The sequence below is a fragment of the Monomorium pharaonis genome, chromosome 2, assembly GCF_013373865.1.
Source record: "Monomorium pharaonis isolate MP-MQ-018 chromosome 2, ASM1337386v2, whole genome shotgun sequence".
NCBI classification, from domain to species: domain Eukaryota; kingdom Metazoa; phylum Arthropoda; class Insecta; order Hymenoptera; family Formicidae; genus Monomorium; species Monomorium pharaonis.
The window spans coordinates 28,763,320-28,783,100 of record NC_050468.1 but is presented as its reverse complement, the minus strand read 5'-3'; the positions used below and the strand labels follow the sequence as shown (position 1 = coordinate 28,783,100).

The window sequence follows — 19,781 nt, the reverse complement described above, 5'->3', positions numbered from 1 at the left end:
TAGATAATTTTACAAACCGATTGATAAAATTAGATCTGCTCTGATGTAACTTGATTTATTATTTGATCCTTGATATGAAAATTTTTTCTTGGACTTTACAGAATTATCAATTCTGTAAACATTATTACTACAGATAATATAATTAATAAATAGTAACTTTAAATTGTTTAATATCAATAACACATTTATATATGACTCGACTTATTTTATAAAATAAAAAAATTTTACACATATAGTACATATTAAGTGTTAATTATGTTTTTAAAAATTAGAAGATAAATGTAAGTTATTTATATTTCATTATGCACTATAATTAAAAATAGTGCGCGCACTTACGATTTAATTATTTAATTAAATAAAGCATTTAGGTAAGCATTCGAAGAGAGATGTTCTACTTTCAGATTCTCGCTTCCGAGATGGACGACGCTAAGACTTCACGATTAACCTTCGACCGGAACGTTACGGTTCCTTCCTCGTGCGCCAAATTTCCGCCATTCTGTCCGTGAGAACGCATTACGATCTTAATGAGCACTTAGCATAACAAACGCAAGATCAGATCGGGTTGCTAAGCGGAGCCACGCACGCATCGACGATGAGCAAGAATGTGCGCGAGCGCATCGGGCGGCTTTGCGTTGTGAGGGAAACTAAGGCGGCGATCGCCTCGAGCTTCGTAAACGGCCACGGCCTCATATGTGCATCAGCAATCTCACGTGGTATAAGCCTCTTATACGCGCGGTATATAGTTGGCGTATACACACAGATTTTCCGCGTGTAAGTACACTGTGTACATATGCCAAGTTCTCGGCACGTCTAAGCTTATAGAGCTAGGTATGTTGGGCGTGCACGTGTGTATTATACGAATACGATAGGCCTCGTAAGTGCATACAAGACTCCTGTGAGAGTGCAGGAAGGTTTTCTGCACGTGAAAGACGATGGACTCGCACCATCGGGGATCATGAAGGATTTATTGTTGCCTAGAAATGAGGCAACTATTAAAGCATTAACGTACATAATCGTGTTTGATTATGTAAAATGCAGATTTTTTGAATGATTGTTGAAATATCTGTGAACAGCGACATAAGATGTTTTTTAATAAGCAATTGTAATACCTTCAAGCAGCTAACGGAAAACACTAACTACATGGAAAACACGGTTTTACTCAAACTACTTTAAAAACTTAGCTGTATAGATTTGAATGGTTTTTGTTGGACAAAATAATTAATACGAAGGACGTTCAAGTATGATAAGAAATACTTAAAAAGAAATTGACATTTTAGTAGTAATCTTACATTTAGTAATAATCTTACATTTACTTTAGTAGTAATTTTACATAATTATTTTGATAGTCTAGCAAAATTATTTTCAGATTTGTATCTAACTAGATTTTTAGGTAAAGAAAGGTCATCAAACTAGCATAAAATATATTTCTATGTATTAAACAACAAAGCTTATATATAAAATAAAAAGATTAGAGTTGAACATTTAGAAAGTAAAAGAAATTTAAGGTTTGAAAAAATGCAAATGGACAATTTGAAATAAAATTATGTTACAAAAGGTTGTAATATTTCATAATGCATTATAAAAAAAACATACAAAAGAGAAAAGTATAAACAAGACAGTTTTAGAAAACTACAGACATATAGATAATCTAATTATCACTAATATACTTACTATTGTTTAAACTGTGCAACTTGCAGAAGAAAATTTCATTGCTTTTGAAGATTTCAATAATTTATAAAGGAGAGCTACAAATTATGTGATTTATTTTAACTATCCAAGCAGATTATATTTTTACATATTAATACAGTGTAATGATGTCCCTTTAGAAAGTTTGTGCCAATACGACTTTCCTACTTGAGTAAAACCGTTTCTTTTTGGTTGTTTAACAAATAAGAATTTGACTATGTGTCCAAATGCCCGCCAATCTGTGATTCCTCCCCCCCAAACAAAAAAATTCAACATGCGTCATCACGTAGATCGAGTACGCGTCTGTATCGCGGCGGTGCGCGGCGTCGCGACGCGCGACGCGACGGAGAGAAACGGGAAGCGATCGCGGCGCGGCGCGATGCGCATGCGAGCGGCTCCCGACTTATGGAAGTTTAGCCGTTAACTTAACCGGCGTTTACCTTAATCTAAGATCAGCCACGGCCCCCGAGCCGTGCTGCACGGCGCGGTATAATGTATGGCCGTATGAATATGCATCGGACACGGTATGAGGTCTACCGCGTGCGTGTGCCGGGCGCGTATGAGCGCGAGCGCGCCCCGTTGACGTGTTTGCCCACGCTCACTTTGCCGGTACACATGACCGACGATACACACTCGTTGTGTGCACGCGCGATTCAACGGTGCTACCGCCAATGGTGTTGCGCGCGTAAGAAGCCCGTTGTACGTCACATTTATTTATTTTGAATTCGGTCTCTATGTGATGTAACGCAATCACGGAATCTGCTTAGTGCTAGCAAGAGTGAGCCACATTTCCTAGTGAGGTGTGTCAGATCTTGCTGTAAAACCATGATAGCCAGTATCAAAAAATGTATTGTTGAGTAATGCAACGTAGCAAGCTATCTTTATAATGTTGATCTGACTGTTCGCCCATCCGTTCGCAAGATTTCGCAGAAGCAGCTTAGTTTGTTCAAACTTTGCTTTCACTACTAAATATCCACACTGACAGAAAACGATACTTTTGATTCAAATAAATAGTTATTTGAATAGTATTAATAATGTATTTTATAAAAAATAAATTATCTTTATTTTAAATATTTTTTTATAGTTTAGAAAATATTATTTGTTTGAAATAAATATTGATAACTTTTTATAAAATGTGTTATTAATATTATTTGAATAATTATTTATTTGAATCAAACACCTTTTCTGTCAAGGGCCTTAACCCCATCAAAATATGAATCAAATCAATCGATTGTAAAGAGGATAAAGGTTATCAATACAATATTTTTTTAAAGTTTTTTCAATTACAACGATTTTTTGCTGTATTAATTATTCATTGCAAAGGGTTTGTTATTCATTTAATTCTTGTCTATGAAAATAATTGTTCAATATTATTCAAGATATTGTTGTCAAATTATTCATAGAAAAAAATATATTGTTTATAGAATAAATAAAAAATATGTAATATAAAAAATAGAATTTTTTTACCATTTTTTGTATTTATTCTCTCCATTGCGAGAGATAATCTATATCTTACAGAAATAAAAAATATTTTAAATGCCAAAGATGAAACTCTTCAATACATGGTTATTGTTATTCAATATATACATTTTTTATTTCCTTTTTGTGCTCTTCTCTAGAAAATATTTTTCTTAGAATAATATGAAAAACAAAAAAGGTGTAACAAGAGCCAAAGCTGGATGTTAGTTGCTTAAAGTATACTATTATATACATGTTAATTACAAACGTTTCGGCGCATTGTTTTTGGCCATCTTCAGTGTATAATATAAATAAAATGAGTTCGTTACATAGTCGTTACAAATAATTTCCTAGTGAACATGACGTTGTAAAATACAATATAGTTGTTAAAAGATATGATATCACAAACTATTCATATATTTGGAAAGGAGTCAAGGATGGAAAGATAAATATTATCTAGATATTCCGTTTCATTTTGAATAATAAGACCCCTTTTTTATTTTTTTATATGGAGCATTTCCGATGTAAGCTTTTTGGTGTAATTGGGTTCCTTGTCTAGAATTTTTATTGAGTCCCACTTAAAATCATGTTGGAATTCAGTTCTATGCCTTGAGATAGGAGACTTACAAGTTCTATTCATTTCACTTTTGTGTTCTTTTATCCTAGTGATTAATTTACGTTTCGTTTGTCCCACATAAGACGAGTCACAATCATTGCAAGAAATTTCGTAGACTACATCACAATATTCAAATGAATTTAAAGAGTCTTCATCTATTTTTATATATTTGTTTAGTCGAAGGTTTCTAAACTATTGTGTAAGATATTATGTAGAAATTTCGCAATATTATACAGAGGACTATTTATCGAAGATACGATAATTCTATAAAAATGATTAGGCTTATGGATCTTTCTTAGATTTATATACGTTATTACTTTTATTTACCCCAATGACACGTAGAATTCTCTCGATAAGCGAGAAAAGTGTGATACGATATGAAACAGAAAAACGGGTCTCGTTCACTGGCGTCGGTTAACAAACGAGAGCAGGTTGCGTTATTCTCGCGGCTGCGTGTGGGAGTAATTTGTGTGTGTCGCGAATGTGTGTCGTGCGTATAGCGGACGATAGGGCATGGAGAGACGTCGGGGCAAGTGGAAGGGAAGGTGGATTCTTATCTGGACGAATTTTACGAGCGTTTTAAAGGGTCGTTAATTTCAAGTCTTTTATCGTGTATATTCGCCTCGGGGTCTTGATCGTACGAATGTCCGTTTCTAACGGCAGCTGCTAAAAGGAAATTGTAAAGTAAGTTGAGCATCGATGTTGCGCTGTCTCGTTGCATTAGCGGCTCTAATTCATCGAAGAGAAAACGCAAGTACTGCGGTTAAAGATAGTAGATAAACAAAGTTATTCTGTCTTTGCTTTACGCACCATTTGTTGACTTTGATTGCTTAACTGATATGAGAAGTATTTCGTGGACACTTTGTAAAATGATATAATATAAGATGTACTACATTGTGCTTTCTATATCTTTTATAAAAAATTGAATGTAGGGTATTATCGATTCTAACTTTAAATAAATTTAATGAACTTGCTAGGCCTCCCTTGAGAAAAGGCTTGAATTACTTTAGATTAACCTTTTACATACCTTAAATTACCTAAAAAGTACCTAAAAATCTCTTCAGTAAACTTTTACATTTATATGGTAATTTTGAAAAATTTTACTTCATTTAAAAGTAGTTAAATTTTCCTAAGGGCTATTTTGCTGATACCTGGAAAACCAGTTAATTATGAATTATATCGGCTTTAATTTTAAAAACATATACATAATAAAATAATTGCACAGGCGTTAAAAACGCTGCTACTTTTTTTAATGAAAAGAGACATAATTCGCCGTAAAATAAAGCTTTGATGGGAGAAAGAGAGCGGATAAGACGGTGTTTAGATTACGGAATATCCTTCCTGCATATGTTGAGCTTAAGTTTATACATTGTTTCAAAGTGACTGAAAAATGTCATTACGGTCCAGCCCGGAGGGTCTTGGATTTATGAGGCTTAATTGGCACGTTGATAGAAGCAGTTTTAACGCTCTTAACTTTTCACTTCGTGTTCCTGACCGGATCGCAAGACTCAAGTCACATCCTCATGTAAATTTAATGACTTACATGTGGATATTACTTGTCTGGGTATTAGCGCGATATATCCATATTAATGTCTTCGGGTTACTTTCCGTGTTAAAAAGTATTAAAGAGCCTCGAGGAAATTTTCCTCGAGATTTCCGACATCTACTGAGGTCGGAGTGGCGTATTTTAACGACTTTAACTCCTCATTTCCATTAAACGGTACATCATTCTGTGTAAATTACCTTGTTGCGCAATTATTTTCCTCTGTTTTACGTGTTTCGTAACATAATTAAAAATATAACATTTCGCACATATTAGAACTAAATTCATTTGCATAGCGTGTAAAATAAAGTTACAATGTTAAATGTAGTAACATTAAATAAATAAAAGATATTAATTATAACAGTAACAATATCCAATAAAATACGCTTATACTTCAGGTTACACTTAATTTAAGTAAAGATTGTATGCTGTGTGTCTTTCAAAAGAATAAACACGAACGTAACAAGTCTGAGTTGTAAGAGATTGTGCGTTTCATTTATAATACATATATATAATACATAATTCAGAGTTACGTGCGTCCGACACGCTGATATTTACGTTAATTCCTTAAATCAAGATTGTCATAACATTATCATAAATTGACCTTACCTTGTGCTACGCGTTTATATACTCACGTCGGGAATATTTAGACGTTGTGAGATATATCAATATATAAACACACGGTTTCCTTTTTCTGGTAATTAACATCGAGTTTCTCTACACATTCGAGTTCGCATTCGCGCATCTTTCCACGAAGATCTCAGTGAGCCAATTACCGGGCGATAAGTATGTCCTTTAACGACGTTAACTTTTCATTTCGTTGCCCCGCGGGTGCGACACTCGTGGCTAATTCTCATGTTTAATTAATGAGACGTGCACGAACGCATCACCTCTCTCAGGCGCAGGCCGTGCAACACGAACACGCTTGTACGCCGCAACCGCGAAAGGGGGCAACGCGTGTAAAGGTGCGTGTAAAATAAAAGGTGAAAAAATTAGTGGCGCACATTTTCTTACGAGTCACCGGCTTTCGTGTCGAGTCACGCTTTGACGATCGCATTACAAGCTCCGGTAATTTCTTCCACAAAAATAAGCTGTTCCGCAAACCGATTCTTATAACGAGAACGACATTGTATTTGTGACGTAAAATTTACAGGAGATCCAAAATGGTCAAACGATGGTAATTCTAAATTTTGATAATCTTAAAGAACGAAATTTCTAAACAAACTTAAAACCACGTTATGTACGATTATATATGTACGATAGACATGCGACGTAAAATTGTAAAGCCGAGAGCTTGTTATAAATGAACGTAATTATAAATTTATAAGTTTGTGTATCGTGTATATTATATATATATCACATGTATTATATCCTACAGCTATCCTGTGTTATGATCAAATTTAACTTGAAGTATACTACTTAGTTAATAATAAGCTAACATTAGAAAAATTTTCAATAGCCTTATTACTTTTAGGGTGCTTATCTTCCATATAATACTTGTAATACTTGTGTATTTACAATACATTACATGGGACATTGTATACAGATGTTACGCTACATATGGCCCTTGTAATTAAATGATGTCACCTAATTTCTATCCATCATTCCTGCCAATTTTAACTCCATTCCATTCGATTCTGCTAATGTCGGAATAATTGTTCCAATATGCTCATGTATTACCACAAATTGTATTTGTATGCCTCATGCATTTCTAGTCATTTACAAACATCTCATACTTTTAGCGAGCATCTTTGCAATTTCAAACATATTTAAATAAATTAGAAGTCATAAAATAAATAGCTGTTATTTTTGGTAATGTTTAATTGGAATTAAAAAAATAGAGAACAATAATTTTGGACTAAAATAATAATTTATAGTCCAATAATATTACTTAGTTTTTTCTACTTAGATTTCTATTTCCTACATTCTATTTTTTTCTATTCTTATTTATTTCTAAATTTCTAAATTGTGAACAAAGAAATAGCTCTATTCCAATAATTGTAATAGCATCGATTTTTTTCCATATAATTGTTTTTGTGAAAGATTAAAAAAAATTCACTTATCATATATTACATAAACTGCGATTACAAATTGCCATTAATCGCGATGACATATGAATCATCACTTGTAAAGATTTCACGATACCTGTTACAAAAGTAGTCGTCATCTTATTAGATCCTAACTTATTATTTGTTACACCGTTTAGGCATATATACAGATACCATTACTTTGATTGACCCTTTTATTGCACAATTTAACGCTCAGAATGTCACTCTGCAACGACATTGGTAACACACAGCCCAGTTTAATCAACGTGCTTCTTTGATATGCTTAACAAGCCTTTTCTTGAGCTTCGACGACAGGGGAGGACGCAAAAAAAAGTTCACGTAGCAAAAAACGCCGCGCTCGCTCGCCCGGACTCCCGAGTTCGCTCGTTCACTCGCCTGCCCGTCGTGAATTCGTAAATTCGCGGAGTAAGTTCGCGGAGCTGGGACCACCCTTCTCCGTTTCGATGGCACTTCACCCCTTCCAGCTAGGTCTCGCTGGACCCTCTCCTTCTCCCTCCCCTCTCCCGCCGTTTTCTCGACGATCCGCTTCGCCGTTCCATCTCGAGGAGAGCGAGCTGAAAGTGGGAGGCCAGTATCACCGCCCGCTCCACCCTGTTTCGTTCCTTTCCCCCCCTTTCCCCGTGCAGTCCCCGGCCACCGTTCCTATGCCTCCCACCATCGTCGTCTTCCGCGCGAGGAGCTTGGGTGCTCCCTTCCCCCCCGTCCCGACTATAATGAAAGATATTAACTACAATTTTATATCGAATTACCGCTGAAACACATTTCAAATTACTTGGGCGTAGCCGTGGCACATAGCGGAGGCGCCGAGGTTGCTTCGGTCGGGATTGGCGGGATGCTTAACGCCGGCGAGCGGCATTGGCCCGAGCGTGTCGGTAGTGGGGTGAACGGGAGGCGTGTCAGAATCCCGATATGGCCGCCCAGGAACGAGCGGAGGTGCCTGCCGTTCTCAGTACAGGCAGACCAGTCGTGGCAACTCGATGCACACGCACGTTTCGTGTGCACGACTACGTTCTCAATCCTGGGCAGGCTTGATTCTTTATCCGGCGAGGATCAGATTGACCCGGAATTGCAGGCTCGCGCACTGGAAGGTCGATCGAGGAATCTTCGCCGTGACGGATATTCAATATAGACATCAAAATTTGATTCTCGGTTCTTTCCAAGTGATCTGAATGGCCTGACAACGCAGCAAAACGTGAACGACGAATTAGGTGACAGTGCAACTCGAAGGAGAACAGTGCTGATAGACTGTAACGATATACATATGTCGGTTCGAAATCGGTGAACGTTTCAAATGACGAAAGTCTCATCGTGAGAGTGATCAATCCTGGCGTGACAAGCGACCGCGATAAGCCGACTAAATATAGACTCTTGAAACGGACGTGATCGAGATAAACCAATCGAGTGACAGTTTTTGGACTGATCGGACCTTGATTGAAGTGATCGCTCGTGGTCGTTCATCAGGCGCAATTGAAATCTGGAGGGGGGAAACTAGTTGTGGAGGGTGTGTGCTAATGTTTAGAAATTTATCTTTTGAAGTATCATATCTATTTCATGGCTAAACGACCGGTTGGCGAACAGTAGGAGGTCTCGAACTTGTTTCTTCGTAGGCGTGATACACACCGAACACATAAGCGAGTGCAAAAGTGAGAGGAGAATGCGCCACACGAGAGTCTTATATAAAAATAATTAATAATTGAACGAGCAAAGAAAAGGAGAAAAAGAAAAGCGGAAATGGCCGGCGGCTCCGCTCTTATGCGCGGCAATTATGTTAAGTGGCCAATTAGCAATTAACCAGGGAGCCGAGCCGAGCGGCCCCTTAATTGCGCCTGGGAAGAAGGTGGTGGCGGAGGTGGAGCGACCGAGTAAGCGGGAGGAAGTGTAAGGTGCACCGGCATCGTGACGCAAATATCTGTCTCACGCGCCATTTATTCCAGATTTTCTCGAAAAACTTTTGCCCCCCTTCGGTTCTCCAAATCGCTCTCGGACGAGGTACTTTCATGTTCTCGACGCGAACGTTCATCGCGAAGGAGGTTTCCTGAAACCCTCTCGTCGAAAAAATAATCCCTCAACCGCGACGTGATCTTAGATTAAGCCGTCGAATGATGTCGGCGGACAACGCGTCAATCGTACGTGCAAGAGAGGAAGAGTGAGATCCAGAAACCAGATCTATCGAGGATACAGTGCAGTGAAATTGAAATAGAGTGAGAGGGCACGATCTCTTCCTGGGATAGGCTACGTCGTCATCGTCGGCAAGATTCTGTCTCCCAGGTACCGGGCGAGTCCTGGGGTGGCGACAGAGGCACCTGCAGGTGCCCGTAGCCCGAACGAACCACCTGCGTCTACCGTGATGACGGTCCATCATCAGCAGAACCACCACGTGGCCGCTCTCAGTGGCGTCGCCGTGGCCAATAACGGTTTGAATCTCAGCAGGATGTCCGGCCTGGAGGCGCATCGGCTGGAGAACATCGTCGATCGGAACGGCGTGGCGGTGGAACGTCTTTCGAACGGGCTCGACTCGCGGAGCAACAATTTGAACAATAACAACGGCCTGGAGAGGGGCGATGCCTCGACGACGATGCCGCAGAGATCGAGGTTCATGATCACCGACATTTTAGGCGGCGCGTCTAGCAAGATGCACCAATCGGGACTACCCAGCCAGGAGCCACCCGGAAGTCCACCCTCGACCCCGCGGGACCTCAGTGTCAGGCATCAGTCCAGAACGTCCTTGAGCAACAGTAATCTAGACGAGGACAGCGACGCCAGCCACCACGACGGCGCTTCCGTTACGTCCAATGGTAAATGATACTTTATTACACGCTTTCGAAACTGCGCTCGTCGCTCGGTATAACGACGTGATGAAGCCAGGGCGATATCGGCGTATAGGACTTTTTTTTTTTTTAGAAATATTTCAAAGTCTCCCTTAAGCGGAAGGAAGAAACATATATGTCATTGTAAAACGGAGTACCGAGTGAGATTCTGAAAGATATGCTGCATAAAAATGAATAGATATAAGTATATGAAGAACTGTATAATTTCGCAATTTAAATGGCAAAACATGAAACATTTAAAACGTACTGTAATTGCTTCACAATTCTATTATTCTAGCAATAACTATTCAGTTTTATTGAGACGGTTTATTTAAACCATTTACCGAGTCTTTTCCATTTTTCACGGACAATATCTGTTTTTCCTTTATTACGTAAAGCATACATTTACTATTGCATAACTGAGTGATTCGGAGAGATAAAGGAAAAGCATGTTTCTTCGTGTTTCTTGATCCGTCGATCAGCCAAAACTTCCATTTGCCCATAAAATGATATTGCTCGCAGTTACAAAATGTGCGAGTATTGTGATTTTATTTGACCATCCGATCGCTCGCGTGGACTTTCACGGAGATGTCAAGGACACTTATGGGACACGGTCCCTCTCAACCGGATGTTCCAATCGGTGAGATCACGTCGACCGTCGCTGGTTGCGCGCATAGTGAACGCCTCTTTCGAGAATCAGATATATCTCCGCTGAGAAACGTCTCTCTTTCTCTCTTTCTCTCTTCTTTCGCGCTCTCTGCGGGTTGTTGTGCCCGTTCGGCCGACAACGTTTAGGAATTCTAATGGTTCTAAATTGGAGCTCGGCACTCGAAAGCTTTAATTATGTTACCCTCATTTGTTTCATTCATCTCTTCTACCTGCGCCCCGCGCTGTCCTGCGGACAAGTTCAATCCCTCGGGGCCGAGCAAGTGCTAGGTTACCGTAACTTCTTTGATCGAACGACGACGCCAGCCGTCGAATTTCGTAAGACCGCTTTCGAGCCACCGGCATTACGCAAAAGCCGTTTAGGTTCGCGCACGCACGGAGTTAGAGAATCGATTTTTAATTACCGCGAAACTTTCACGTTAATTAAGAGGGGTATGCGTGCAAATTACTCAATACCATGACGCGAGTATAAATGTAAATATAATACTCGCTTGAAAAGTGTTACTCGGTTTCTACCATAGGACGATAATAAACGCTTTACGTCGCTGATGTAAATCGTCGATCGCCGTAGAAGCCGCGGGTCGCGACGGCGATTTTCTCTCGGAACCCGTCGGAGGGAGAAAAGGAGGGGGAGGGGGGAAGGAGGGCTATTAAGGTGACCCGTAGTATTGGCACAATTTCCGTTAATTCGCAGCTTCTTCTGAACGTCGTCCTCCTTTTCTCCCCGGTCTGCTGCTTGTTTTTAAACGCGACGCTCCAACGAAGCCGCTCTCCTCGGACAACGGACTTAAGCTGGCTGTTTGTAATCGGCTTACTTCCTCAAAGAAGCGCATTAGCGACAATTACGCGGACGACGGCGATGTGATTAGAGCGTACTGCGCGGCGGGGTACCAACAACACTAATACTGCTTCCGCGCGCGCGGCGCAGTTAACTAAATCCGGCGCTCCTTCCTTGTGAAAACATCGGCGGGCTATTAAGGCGCCAATTTTTCCACGACATTGACTCGAGCCGACCGCGACGGACGGCTCGCACCTTGCACCGCGTCGCTATTTATAACTCCCCTTAAGTGTTTCACGGACAAGACCAATGACCAGCCCCCGCCGACCGGCGCGAGGCTTCCCCCTTTTCCCCCCTTGCCCGCCCGCCGTTTGGAAATCTCGAGAGTCACGTCATGGTAATCGATAATCGTCGTCCTTGCTCGCCTCTGCTGCACGGTGGACACGGGGGAATAGGTAAAAGTGCCCGCGATAAGGGATATATACTTAACTGCCAGGCGGAGAGTCGTGGCCGGGCTCGAAATCGTGCGACACGTACGCTGCTCGCTCTTATATGTTTTTATTATACCTCGGCCTGAACGTACAGACGATAGCTCACTGAGGAGAACGCGCGCGTCAGTTGGAGGGAAACGTCACCACGCGAGATTACCCTTAAAATCGTCTTTGAAAGACGGAACGATAAGCTCGCAGCTAAATCCTTTAAAACTATAGCGTTTTATACAGCAAGATAAAAATCAGTCCGTGAAGTGAATATTGTCGTCATGGCAACGAACGCTCTTGAATAATTTTCCTTACTCGCTCTTCTTGACTATACGGCGCTCTTTCTTTTTTTGCGACTCCACATTAATGATTCGTATATTTATAAGCCCATTAACCGGTTATCGATGCGTTTACCAGGGTATTATTAGCGCACACTGTGCTCAGTCAGATTTGTGGACATGACAAACGTAAATTGAGCAAATAATACCTCCTGCTTCGCAACGAGTTTCGCTGAAAGAATCACGAGGCATTACATAAGGTACAAGGCTCCATTAGAAAGTCATTTGACTACGTGGTCAATTTTGGGCTGTTACGCGTTATTAAGTGTCAACAAGTCCGTTACGTTTTTTATGAATAAGTAAACATTTCTGTAAAGCCGCTTACCGTATTGCTTGCGGGTCAACTCCTGACAACGGGGAAAAACGAAGCCCTAGTCGAGCTCCGTCGCGTCCGTCGGTCGTAAAGAACCTTGCGAGAGGTTCCCGCGAATGAAAACGCGAACGACGCGACGAGCACGAGTCTCGTATTAAAAGGTGTGAGGTGCGCCTTTCTCTTTTCTTCTTTTTCCTTTTGTTCCTTTATGAGCTAATGGCGCGCGCGTTCGTTATTCGCGTTATCGCGGTCCGGTCTCTCGCGTCGCGGGCCCATAATCGCCAATGCGTAAGTGGTAATCCACCTTCCGTGGCAGTACGCCATCCGCCATCTGCAGAATTATTAATGAAGGACAATTAGGAGGAGTAACGCCGATGTAATTGCCGCTCCGCACGCTTTCACGTGCGATTGGCCCAGGCGATTTTTTACGGGGCGGCCCTTCCCTCTCCTCCCTTCGACTTCTCATCTCCCTTCCCCCCCCGTCCGTCCGTCCGTCCGTCCGTCCGTACGTCCGTCCGTCTGTGTCCATTCCCATTTCCCGTTTGCCGATTATTATTACATTCCGCCATCGCGCGACCGAGCGACGCCGCCGGTGCTCGTCACGGTACAAATACGATCGATCTTTCACGCGGCGTTGATTAGAAAATTATTAACGTCGGACTAACCGCCAGGCGTAATTGCCGGCGGATTTACGCATTGATCATACGTCGCGCCGCGCGCCGATCGCTCATTAGCTGTTTACTTCTCCTCGCCGGAGGATCGCGAGCCCCTAATTATCCGTCCCCTCCCCCCTTCCCTGGTTACGTCCTTACGCGACAATTACACGCGTTTCGTGCGTCAGGTTGATGAGCGAGGGGGGGAAAATTATTAGGCGAGAAGAGCAATGTAAGGTAGCGACCGCCGTTCTAATCGCGAAGCGGAACACACGTGAGGAAGTGTGTGCGCAGCACTTAATCTGATGATTTCTGTTTTTATGTCGCCATGCGTCTCACAATGTCACGGCGAAATTGTCTTTTCGCTTATACTTGTCGACGCTACGCGACGTTTTGCAGGTTTCGTTTTTCAGTCATTTGCGATACCGCCGATTTATCTCGACGCGAAGCGTTTACTCGCGTCGATGGACATTTCGCGTCGGCGAAACTGGGCAGCTAATAATAATCAATAATAATCATGTGCAATGTGCAATCAACAATGTACGAAGTAAAAAAAAAAGCAGATTATGAGAAGAGGTATAAAACGCTAAAGTTTCCAGTTTTCTATTAAAAAAGTACAAATTTATAGAAATATTGAAATAATAACGATTTACATACGGCTGTGTCGTGAATCAAATTCACACGAGTATAAATCGCGCCTGTGCGTTCGGAGTATAAAAAGCGCCTCTCGTTTCTCCCTTCCTCCCCCCCCCCCCTCCCATAGATTCCTTTTAATACTGGGATTTTTAATATTGGATCAATGCACTCCATTCTTATAGCTTGGTTGAGAAAGGCGTGAAAAAAGCCGATCTTTCTCAGCGCGAAATATCACTTCTTGGGCGCGTGTGCGAGTCGCTTGTAAGCCGCTTACGAAGCCAACATTCGTCGCCGGGTTCACATTGTTGTCACCTCCTGTGTCGGTCCTGCGGAAGGTCCTGTCGGGGCCCGGCCAGGGCTGTTTCACGCCCTTACACGAACGAGCTCGCTGACTTTTCGACGCGCGACTAATCCGAGAACCGGAAATGATTGGCAACCGTTTAGAAGCCGGCACGGATTAGCTAGCTCTATGCAGGGGGCTTTCGCGAGACGAAAGCAATTTCGTATCCGAAGGCGCCTTTTTGCGCGCGCCCCGGCCGACGAGCCGGCTGTCCGGACTTTTGACGACACAATCTACGCGTTGGATTAATCCACGATCTGAATATCGAGCCCAGAAACGAAGAGGGAGGGAGAGAGAGAGAGAGAGAGAGAGAGAGAGAGAGAGATTCAACGGTACGAAGCGACAATGTCGAGGACTGGAATGGCTCTTCTGATAGTCGCTACAAATGCCAGGGGGGCAGCGAAGACTTTGAATGACGCATGAGAAAACGATTATCCGAGTATCGAATGGAGGTGAAGCATAACGTTTCATAGATAACGCAAATTAAATAAGAATTGCATGACGGATTAGGCGTTCTGTAATAGCATTTTGCGACATTGATACTCGAAAAGGTATTTATGAAGGAATTCAGCAAAATGCGAATTAAAAAAATGAGTTAATTACTCTGGGCCATCGGAAGATCTAATCACCTCATCACCTCGTTAGAACGCACCGTGGCTAAACCAGTGCTCGACGTTGCGTTTTAGCGTACTCGTCTGGTTTGGCAATCGACGCGATTTGGTGTTGCGCAGACTGTCATGATGGATCTAATCGTAGCGAGTGATCGCGCGAAGGGTGGGTATCGTGTTTACAAAGCGGGTGATCTTAGATTATGCGCGGGTGATTAATTATTCCGTCGGAGGTAAACGTTTACGTTAGGTAACAATGCGCACAGCAGCGCGCCGCGCATCGTCCGATCGGGACTTTTGCGGAGTGTCTCGCGCGGAAACTTTCCAAAACCGTTTGAGCGTCATAATTAATCATCGGGACCATTCGAATAATCAAATTACTCTCCGTGTAATTTGACTGATCGTCCTGTCGAGACGATGATGCGGATTCCGTGGTCGGTATCGATTTCGAGATAGCGAGGTCGAGTTTGTCAACGCGGATGCCGAGCGGTATAAGAGGATTTGAGAATCTTGTTAAGCGAACGCAGTGGAAACCAACCGCGCGAATCCCGATAACGCCGGTAAACACCTGTCGGCGGCGTACGCGAGGAAGTCTTTAGCCAAGTCCGGCCGTATAATGCGCGAGTAAGCGACTCGAGCCGCGCGCTCGCTCAAAATAACGGGGTAATTATTGTTAATGTATGTACCGCGGTAGTTCAGAAACTTTCGAATTACGTTCCCGACGAGGAATATATAATTGCGAGCATCCTCCAACTCCGACCGAGGATAAAAGAGCGTTTCTTTTTGGGATCATAAAAAATGTAGAAACTGGAAAAGATATGCAGGAGAAAGAAATTCCTTATTTTGAGAATATCTTTAATTCCGCAATGTTAAATATTAAAATAGATTATGTAGCGTAAACGGACATACAAATTGTATAAAAAATTTCGTTCAATTTTATCGAAAATAATATTAATTTAACATTATTATTAGTAAAACAATTATGTACTCTTTATATTATTATTGTATTGAAATATAAATGTAATGTTTTGCTGAAATTTACGATTATCAAATTTTTTTAAGAATGTTACATTATAAATAAGCAAAGATTATCATTGTTTCATATATTCTTGTTTATACATGAAACAATGATATATTCAAGATTTATTTCAAAATTATAATAGTCATCTAAAGAGTACAATCTGGTTCTTTTGATAATAATATGTTTTTTTCTTTTAACACACACACTTAGGAGAATATATTTTTCTTAATAAAACTATACTATAATAAAACATAGAATAGAAGATATAGAATTCTTCATGTAAGCAAGCTATGTACTATAATGCTATACAATTTTATATCAGTATTTAACTTTACGAAAATGAAGTTATTTTCAAAACAAGAATATCTTTTTTCCTGTATAAATCCTGTATAAATCCACAAAAATATTTTCGCAAAAGTAAATGTAATGTACAATATTCTAATATATTTTTTATATTATTATATTTCTGCCTTATTTTTAAATTAAATAATTAATCGAAGTGTTATCAAATATTAAAAGGGTATTCACATTTTAAAGATAAGTTTGAATATTTGTAGTATAATTTCAAGAGTTCGCATGAATCTATCTTTATGAAATGAAAAATTTGCTCTTGCATTTTCGCAATTATTCTGCAAACGGCTTGATGCAATAGTCGCATTTCTGTTCACCGCCTGCGCGGAATGCGACTCGTGAAATTCGAGAAATACGAGCGTTACGCACCCCGCGGAAACCTTAGGCTCATATAATGTGATCTGACAGTAACACTCGATTGCATTTTTCCCTATAGTGTTTCTAGTGCGGCAATAGATCGCCGTGCAAATCGATACATGATACCAAGCAGTCTTTATTCTGTTATGATATCTTTAAATAAATTATGAAGCGATAGTTATATCAAAGAGCTGTTATGATTGCGCAAAACACATCGCAAATATCGCAGATTTTAATGCAATATTATGAGAACTATTTCATTAATGTGCCACATTACGATACTAATTACGTTATTATCGCTGTTTATCGACAAATATTAAATAATATTTAACTTTAATTATCGTTAGAAATTTTCTCGTTTGCATATTTATGCTCATTTCCACCAACGTACATTAATTTTGATTTTAGTTTAACTATTCTTCATCTTTTTCTAATTCTTAGAACTAAAAGAAGATAAAGAGCAAGTTAAAAACCAAGAACAAAGTTGATCTACATTAGTGAAAATGAACATTAGTCATTCATATACGATTACTTTATTAATAATATTTTATTGCGTTTTTTAAATATTTATTTTTTAGTATACATTTTGAGATTAAAGATTAGGACGTTAGAAACATAAAAATATACAGTTTTAAAGGACATGCGCTGAAAAGTCGACGTATGGGATACTAATTTGGCTCAACCCCGTAGTTTGTTTTTGAAATTCTCGCTGACAGTTTTGTCCCCCGTGGGATCGCTGCAAATAGAGTGGGCAGGCAATAAAACGTTGCCCCATAACATTATTCCCAGTGTTTTCTCCCCCAAAGGTGGCGACGCGGTAACACAATACAGAAGAGGGGTCAGATTCTGCCCCGTCGAGGGCCACCGCCTTTTGTATACGATACGAGGGGTTGTAGGTGGCGACGGTAAGAGAGCACCCCGTGCGACACCAGGGCCAAGCGAAGAGGTGTGACTTGAATTTGTAAGCAAAATTCCACAACAACTTTCCTAGGTGCTTCCGTGGAAAAAACTATCCTCAAGATTTTACGTTTGTTAGTAACTACGCTTGCGAAATTGGTTCTGTTAATTTTCGTCCCGTTCATTTGTATGTAAAATCAAACTATGTAAGAATCAGATGCTCTCGATATCGATCACTGTAATAATTCTGTATTGTTAAAAAGTTATTAGCGCCCTTGTCATTAGTTAAACGTTACGTAAAATTGATCGAGGCTTTCTGATATGTATTTATATGAAAGGTTTCTGTGATTAACTACTTCGAGATAGAAAATAAAACTGTTCACATCTAAATGATGATCTAACTTCAGAGAACCGTTGCGGTTAATACTCGATAAAAAAGCGTCATTAGACGCTCACTCCTTGAGAGAAAGAAAGTCAGAAACGTGCGTGTTTGTTCCTATCATCCGCTTGATCGGCCACGACGATTATATCCCCTTCTTTTAAAATCATGAATAATTATCTATACAATCTACATTTACACTTTTCGAGTTTATAAAACAGCGGACTTTTTATGTAAAAATATAGGTTCGTAGTCCTTCTCTCTCTGTCTCTGGCTGTCGCTCTCCCGCGGATTACTTACGCGATGCACTCAGCGCGAAATAAAGCAATAAGCAAATAAAATCGCGGGTGCGCAGCACAATAGAAACTCCGGCTTTTCCTCCTCTCCTTCCCACTCTTCGCCTTAGCATCCCTTCCATCCCCTCCCCTCCCCCTCCCCCCCCCTTTCCCTGCATCCTCCAAGATCATAAAGTGCGAGGCAACGCTTTACGAAAGTTTTATTATTCCCATTTTTATGATCCGTCCGGCTGACTCCCTGGGCTGCAGCTACTTGCGCTGCACTCTCCACATCCTGCGCATTCGTCACAGTCTCTGCAAGTTTTCGCATGCAGTCCTTGGCCCAGTAACGATGTCGAAGTGCTCGATTGCTCGGGAAGTTGCCTGTCGCTATGTTTAATGGCTATAATATAATTTCTTTATGAGAAGAAAATATACATCTAGCCCTCTCTGCTCGCGCTAGTGCGGAATAATAATTATTGACGATTGGATATTTCCGATTTACATTTGATGGAGAATCGGTAGAAATAAGCATTAAAAATTTCAGCAAGAAAAGCATATTGGGGAAAGATAATCATAAAATTTTGTAAAAAAGAAATGTGTAAAATAAATATTCATGTGCACGCGTGTAATGTAAATGCAGAAATATTTGGTGCGTAACTCATTTTTTTAAAGTTTCTCAATTTGTATATATTACATAAGTTGCGTGTTGCACTTAAAAATTCGGGAGATATAAAACGGGGACCGAAATCTGCGAATTAACGCAGGGGAGTTCCTTCCCCCCCCTCCCCCAATGATATACGCCGTCTAAAGGATTTTGTTTGAATAATTTTGTTAAAGCTCGCGCGTTTGAAAATTGCAACCACAATTGGTGCATAAACCACCGTAATGACGACGTGAACGATTTGACCGCGACGTGGACGACGACGGCAACATGCTGGCACTAATTGCAGCGGCGCATAATTGCTCGATAAACATCCTGTTAATCTCACTTTTATGCGCCACACATTGTATCGCGGCGTAGCCCGTGGCACGCAAGTCTCCCTCGTTTCCTCCGTTCCTCCCTGTCCTTCTCCCTTGCTCTCTTTCTCTTTCACGTAATGCGACTTGAGAACACGTCATGATTTTCACTGGCGCGGCACATCCGTTACGGGCGCCATGTTTGCGAGAGAACCTCTTTAAAAGACATTTCGCCGCTTGACAGTGGAAATGACGTTTACCGTCGTGACTTATGGTATATACACGTATGGTATGGTGCCCCGTGAGCGTAAGCGTTAATTAACGCGGAGCTATTGTCGCGCGCGTCACGCAGTAGTAACGCGTTGGGAAAACGTGGATCTAAAATATTATTTTCCGCTCGACTCTCGGGGGATCGAAATCATTATAATCTGAACGAGTTCGGTTTTCGACGTTACGCTATGTGAAAAAAATTTTTTCTCGTCTCAAGCATTGCGTTTCCCCGCATTGCGATAAATAAAAGTGGTGGAAAAGAACATAAGATCGACTTTATG

The 19,781-nt window shown here is 40.9% G+C and overlaps 1 protein-coding gene across 1 annotated transcript in view; it reads left to right on the top strand.

Moving 5' to 3' along the window:
- The first annotated feature begins 3,122 nt into the window (after positions 1-3,122).
- The window catches only part of LOC105838259 (homeobox protein B-H2), a 40,032-nt gene continuing 23,373 nt past the window's right edge, over positions 3,123-19,781 (top strand). Inside the window, exon 1 of the mRNA XM_036283455.1 lies at positions 3,123-10,167. Within this exon, the coding sequence (XP_036139348.1) occupies positions 9,720-10,167 (448 nt within the window). The 5' untranslated portion in view covers positions 3,123-9,719. The remainder of the gene's footprint in view (positions 10,168-19,781) is intronic.